A 7,268-nucleotide genomic window follows, 5' to 3' on the forward strand; every position below is an offset into this window, starting at 1 on the left:
CTTGATGGCACTAAAATTTTCTATGCCTTCAACACAAACGATTTGCACTCAATTATAATTTATAACATACATATCAATCGGTTCGGGTTGGGTCCGACAACCCGAGGCCTCAACCCATGCCCGACCCAACCATTATCAGGTTGATGTTTATATAACCCAATCTTGAGACCAAACCTAATACAGCTTGCCCGAGCCCAACCCGATGTCGGGTCGGTCGGTCACGGTCGGTCAGGTTGAACCTGCCCAACTTTCAGTCCTACTCTATGGGCCTAAAATGGAAGCCGATTGGCTAGTGTACCACACACCACAAACCTAGCTGGTGTGGATACGTGTAGTGCGAAGACGAGCTCTGACACTCCTCGAGTTCCGAGTTGTACAAACGGTTCAAAGGAGATCAAAGCTACTTGGGCCCTACAATGATGTATTTATCATATCTACACTATTAATCTATTTGGAGAGATAACTATAGATTTTGATTTAAAAAATGAGTGATTTCCAAGGCTCAAGTGGACCACACCACAAATAGCAGTGGGAAAATAATTCTCACCATTAAAACATTTGTAGGGCTGACGTAATGTTTACTTTCCATCCAATCTGTTCATAAGGTCACACAGATCTGGATTAAGAAAGAAAAACCAAATATCATATTGATCCAAAATTTCTGTGATCCCCAGAAGGGTTTCAATGGCAGGCGTTCAATCCCCCTTCTTTTTACAGTGTGGTCAACTTGATTTTTAGATCTGTTTTATTTTTCGGCTAAAGCCTTATGACGAGCTCACTAAGTGGACGGACGGTTTGGATATAACTCATATCTCATGATGGGACCCACAGAATTTGGTGACTTCAACACGTTGGTGGTGTGTGGTACACCAGCCAATCCGCTTCCGCCAAAAATGTAAAATTTGGGGAGAGAGAGGCTTATGATAACCCTATGATAACCTATCGGAGGTTATGAGACCTAAGCACGGGCCAACGGCCTACCGCCCCTAATGTTTGGCTTTTGAGAAATAATCACTTTTGACCACTCAATCTTAGCCATCCAATTTGTGTCTTTGCTTTAAGATTTAACCTTCCGTTTGATGGTCGCCCTAAAAACCTATTCAATGTGGGAACCATCATAGGTGGGAAGTTCTATTTAGGGTAGGTCATCAAAACTTAAGAGGTTGGCGTTACATCCTCCATTTTTCCCAGTGGTGTGGCGCACCTGAGTAGTGGATCAGTGAAATTTTTTGGTTCCATGACCTAATATAGAGTGATGCACCTGACGGATGGATTGGATGACAGCCACACAACATGGTGGCTCCCATCGAGATAGGGTGTTGTTGTGTTGGTGTGACAGTAAAACCGGTGCTGTGGAGGATTTTTGGCCTTTAATAATCTGGGCATTATGGATAGCCATGGGTAGGTAGGTCCGTGTCTAGCGTAGTAGCACGGACCAGACACGGTAGGATGATAGGATGTAAGGCCATGGTTGTATTTGTTGTAGGCCCATATAAGCCCAGTCTACTTTTGGCCTGAAACATTATCAGGTTCATCATCGAAGCCTGAAATTCAGTCACATGCCCAGTATGTTATTGTTCAGAACGGGCCTGAAATTCAACTCGGACGCGAACGGGCAGTGTGTTACAAACCCTTTAGGGGCAGGAATTGCTAAGTGCAGATGCACAATGTGGTACACGTGTGCAAAATCAGGGCCATTCACCAGATCAGCTCTACCATTAACATCCGCATGCACAATAGTTGGACTTGCCTGTTCATAAGGTGGGGCACACATTTGTTGATTAGGGCACCTTCAATCTGGTGCAAATACAGGAATTTCAATCAATCGATGGCAGCTTTGATTGGATGGAGAGAATCCTGAATTTTTCAGTATGGTCTCTTAGATAATTTTAGACATGTTTAATTGATCGAACATTAGGGCTCAATCGATTGAGATAATTCAGAAAAATCAATTTACTCTCTGAACACTTTTTCAGCATGTTGGATTCCATTGAACATGGGGTGATCATTGATCGGAGTCGAAACTGTAAGCTGTCTATCTCTTGTAAAATTCTATTCATAATGGATTCAATTGTCATCACTTGGTGCCATGGTTTTTTCCGAAAGGATTTTTTTCATATAAAATTTTTGTGTTCTCTGTGATTGTTTGAAATTGCCATTTGTCTATTATTTGTTTGATTCATCCTAAGGTTGCTTTCATTTCTGTATAACTTGTTTGATTCATTCTAAGGTTGCTTCCGCACCTAACATTTGTGGTTTGTGGTGGCTATGCACAACAACATATACATCAGATAGAGAGGCAGCCTCCTTGAACACCAGCTACTAGCAGCAAATCTCTTATAAAAAGCACAGAGAAACACAGGCCCAAGTGATTTTTCTTAGCGCGTGGCTTTATTCGATGTAGATCGTGGTTCTAAAAGGTGGGCCACACACATTAAACATTCCATTAAAAAGAAAAAAGCAAATAGCTAACGTTTCATAACCAACAAATCATTCACCAATCTATCAAAGCTAATGTGAGAAGGCCCTCCAACTTCAACAGCTTTTCTAGCTTTCTCCTTCCATTTCATTGCATTCTTTCTCATCTCCTTCCCTTTCTCTCCTTCCATCAATTCCTTAATGGCACCCTCCACTCTCTCTCTCTCTGATATCTTCACATCACTATCAATCTCCATTCCATTCCCCCAAACGGTGCATGCGAAGCGGCAATTCATCTGTTGATCCCCAAAGAAAGGCCAACACAGCATTGGAACACCGCTATGAATGCTCTCCAAGGTCGAATTCCATCCATTGTGTGTTAGAAACCCGCCCACTGAAGGATGATCCAGCACTTGTTTCTGTGCACACCAACCCGCTATCAAACCCCTTCCTTTCGTTTCCTCCAGGAACTCTCGCTCCAAAATAGCTGATCCCCCAGATACAAGATCTGGCCGGATGAACCACATGAATGGATGGTTGCTATTCGCCAGCCCCCATGCGAACTCTTTCATCTGCTCTGGTGTCAGAACCGCAAGGCTACCAAAATTCACATAAACAACTGTATCATCAGCTATCTTGTCTAACCACTCTATGCATTCCATCTCTTCTTTCCAAAAATTCGACTTAACGGAGTTCAAATTGTCATTTGGAATCTGATTACAGAGTGCGAATAAAGGACCTAAAGTGTAAGTTCTCTGTAGCCTAAATTTATGATTGGCAGCTTCAATTATCTCATGATCCAATTCATCAAATGTATTGAGAATGATTGCTGAAGCCTTCAATAAAGTCTGAGCCACTTTTATGGAGAAGTCGAGCATGATATCATTGGGGTCCACTGTTCTGATGAAAGTTGGAAGATCCTTAAGACGGATGCCCGGCATTGCTGGAATCCAGTCGATGCAAGTGTCGAGATATCCGTTGGTTAAACAGTTGGCATCTATGGGTAATTAGAAAAAAAAAAGTGGCATTAAGATTATAAAACAGCAGATTAAGGTTAAGAAAATGTAATGGTAATGGTTATGAAATAGTAAAATGGCCAAAACAGAATGCATACACTGCTAAAGTATTAAAAAACAATAATTTATATATACATGAACATGGTTGCATTAGGACTCAGTGGTTGGCGAATACCACAAATTCCTCCATCAGGCATTCCCAACCATCCGATATTGCCCCTCGCAAATGGCTAGGATCATCAGAGAAGGAATATTTGAAGGAATGACCTAGACAGGATCAGCCTGCTCTAGGACCCGACTAACCCACAAACGGCTTCAAAGTCAACCGAGCCAACATGAGCTTGGTGCAAGAACAGACCACTCACATCTTGATTAAGTGTTTAGATCCGTGGCTTAGGCTTTGTTTTCAATTTTTACGACTTGGGTCCTTGTTACATTAATCCAGATCATTGGTAGTTTGGATCCACATGGATGGACTGTGTTATCCTGAAAATGACAATCCAATCATTTCAATTTATGGCCCGGAACTTCTAATTGCAAACATATGGTTACATGATCTTCCAGTCTTGAGAACATGGGGCATAGTTATCCAGTAGGGCAATTCAAACTAATGGTCTGAATCACTTGGACATGTCTTCATTGGTACAAAATGAAAAACTCAAAAACCCCGTGTATGTGGAGGAAACTACAATACGAGCCTGTTTGGGAGCTTGGAAAATACTTTCCCAGAAAATTTTTTCTTGACGGGAGATCACTCTCTAGGAAGAAGTTTTAATTTTTTTTTATCCAAAGTTATCTTTTTTTCTTCTAACCTCTCCAAATGCTTTCTTTTTGGAAAACAACTTTCGAAAGAATAAGACTCTTCTTTTATTTTTAAAGCTCCCAAACAAGTCCTGAAGAGATAGGGATGAAGACGTTACCTTTGAAGAGGTACCCTCGTTGTATGAGCTCATCAATATGGAAGAATCCCATGAAACTGCCACCACACATGGGCCAAAATGCTACATCAGGGATCCCAAACTCGTCTCCGATTGGCTGAGCAACACTCATGAATGCATCTCTGATCATGCAACTCACTGGTGGGCCACCCTGAGAGTCCCCATTGATTCTCCGTATAAGTTCCCTTAGAGTAGCCAAACCGTGTTTGAATATTGACATGGTGGATTCCGTACTGTCTGGCAATGCATTTGCATCCGCAGGCTGCGGTAGGCCATCAGGTATGGCCTCAAAACAGAACCCTTCAATCTCAACTGTCGGATCGATGGCACCGGTCCGGATGAGATGTAGATGGTTGAACTCGGTGTGGACGAAGGTGATGTGGAAGCCTCTTGAGTGGAGTATCTTGGCAAGGTGCATCATGGGCATGATATGGCCTTGGGCAGGACATGGGAGGAAGATTGCGTGTGGCTTTTGCATGCACTTGGAAGCCATTTCTTTCTTATCACTTGCGATGAAACAATGTGGCTGGGACCGTCCATATTTATAGTGAGTAGGGTTGCAACTTGAGTTCGAGTAAATTTGTTGGCACTAGGTTTGGTACATGTCACGTCCGGTGTGTACGTGTGTGCCAGAATCGATATATCAGCTTGATTCAAACCGATCAACTTTGAGCCCAAGCAATTTATTTCCGTCCAATATAAATGTATGTGACTAGAATCTAAGAAGAATTCCATAACGATTAGGTGACAATCAGAGAACGGGATTCTTCATACAAAATTGGGTTGTACTTTGACTTTCATAAAAAATGACTTTTCAGTATACTAATGCAATCAGAGAAAAAGAAAAACTCGCAATCAATTATTTCAGCGATACATGTTGAATTTATTTATTTTTAACATGGTGAGACATGACGCAGGGATGAACGTGATGAGGTCGATCAGCGTCTTCCTCAAGGACAACTACTTCGAATCCACAAAACTTCTCAAATCAACGAGGAAAAAACAAGGAAATTAAATAGAAAATAAATTCTAGAAAATTCTTTTACACCCCTTTAAATAGGGATACTAAGCCATGGAAGAAGTTTCAGAATCAAACTACAACTAAAACTCCTATAATTCGCAACTTATTATTTATAGATGGTCATAATTCCTACTGGTGTGCATGGTTTTCGATAAAAAGTAGTAAGTGTCCTATTTGGCTTCACCATGCTATTCTCCTAATTATTCTAAGCACTTTTCATGTTGGGCACAACTCCTAAAACCAAACGGATGAAGAGTTATAATTAAACTAAAACTTACTATAAATAGTAAAAATGAAATTAAAACATGATTTCAACCGTCGATCTATTGGTATTTCATAAATTCGGCGTGGGTAACCTGACATAGCGGGTTGGGTAGCTAAAGTAGCTCATCCTACCCCAAAATCATATCTGGTACATCTGATAGCTTATTCTGGTTTGTGAGATACATCCGTTTGAAGTTTTGATGGTCCGGATCACCTTCACTTCCAATCGGGCCTTTTTAATCTATCTTAGCCATGAAATTGTTCGCGACTTGCTCTACATCAAGACATTTTTTAGAGGTATTCATCTATAACTTTTCTGTCTTTGGTTCTTCCTTCAATGAGTGCCTTGAGCACTTGAAATTAGTGTTGAAGAGATGTAAAGAAAAAAACTTAATGCTGGATAGGTAGAAATGTCATTTTATGGTTCAAAAGGGAATAGTCATTGGACACATCATATCGTCCAATGGAATTGAGATGAATAAAGTCAAACTTGACTTAATCTCTAACTCACCACTACCTAAAAGCATATGCGATGTGTAATTTTTTTTTAGGACACTCCAAATTCTATCAAAGATTTATAAAGGACTTTAGTTTCATCTCTTGTCAATTTTGCAATTTTCTTCAAAAGAAAACTCCCTTCAAGTGAAGTGAGTAATATCAAAAAGCTTTTACCAATCTCAAAGGCATGTTGACGAGTGCTCCTATCATGCAACCACCCAATTGGAGTGTATCTTTTGAAAATATATACAATGCAAGTAACTATGCCTTTGTGGTGATGTTAGATCTAAGAAGAGAAAAAGCCTTATGTCATTTACTGTGCGAGTAGAACTCAAAACCCTGCCCAGGTAAACTACTCCACTATGAAAAATGAACTCATAATTATAGTATTCACCTTAGACAAGTTTAGATCTTACTTGATTGGATCTAAGTCTTTACCGACAATTTAGTTTACTTTGATTCAAGTATTTGATTTGAATGTTGAATAATTCATTGATAATTGGTTTAAATGAAGATTTATTTCAAGTTTATTTTGATCCATTATCGACTTCGGTTACATTAGTTGTTTAGGAAGGCTATGAGCAATTTTATTTTATTTTTAAAAAAATTTATTTTGCAAGAGATTGATCTGTAAAATCCATTGATCTATCATTGAATATAGGAATGATAGATGTTTTGAATTCCCTATAATCCGTACTTTGATACTTAATGTGAGAACTAATTCAATTGAAGTTCAAATCTGTTTTGACTTATGAGTGATGATTTAACCACTCTATTATCCGGCTCGATAGGATAGGACTTCAATTTCGGTTGAGTAATCTAATTGATTCAAGTAAATCAACATTAAGATATAACTATAAGTGGATTCTTAACGCTTTAGTGTTTTATCCTTAATAGTTTCTCTCACAATTACTCTTTAAAGCAAATTTCATTAGTTAGTTTAGCTCTATTTCTAATTTTAGTTTTAAAGTGTTCTAAAAATTGCACAATCATAAATTCCTATGGGTACGACCTTAGTCTTACCAAGTTATTACTACATCGCAACCCTGCAATTGAGGTTTGTTCGATTACTTGTTGGGTGGTGGGGTCGCTACCTACCTCCCACTCGGATAG

General features: G+C 39.6%; 1 protein-coding gene across 1 annotated transcript; it reads right to left on the reverse strand.

Moving 5' to 3' along the window:
• Positions 1-2,351: 2,351 nt before the first annotated feature.
• Positions 2,352-4,904, reverse strand: LOC131233925 (7-deoxyloganetin glucosyltransferase-like). The gene is made up of 2 exons (XM_058230794.1): positions 4,355-4,904; positions 2,352-3,415 (listed from the first exon to the last, which is right to left on the reverse strand). The coding sequence occupies exons 1-2, from the start codon at positions 4,863-4,865 to the stop codon at positions 2,469-2,471; spliced, it is 1,458 nt and encodes a 485-aa protein (XP_058086777.1). The 5' UTR covers positions 4,866-4,904; the 3' UTR covers positions 2,352-2,468.
• Positions 4,905-7,268: the final 2,364 nt, after the last annotated feature.

Source organism: Magnolia sinica, chromosome 2 (assembly GCF_029962835.1).
Source record: "Magnolia sinica isolate HGM2019 chromosome 2, MsV1, whole genome shotgun sequence".
NCBI classification, from domain to species: Eukaryota; Viridiplantae; Streptophyta; class Magnoliopsida; order Magnoliales; family Magnoliaceae; genus Magnolia; species Magnolia sinica.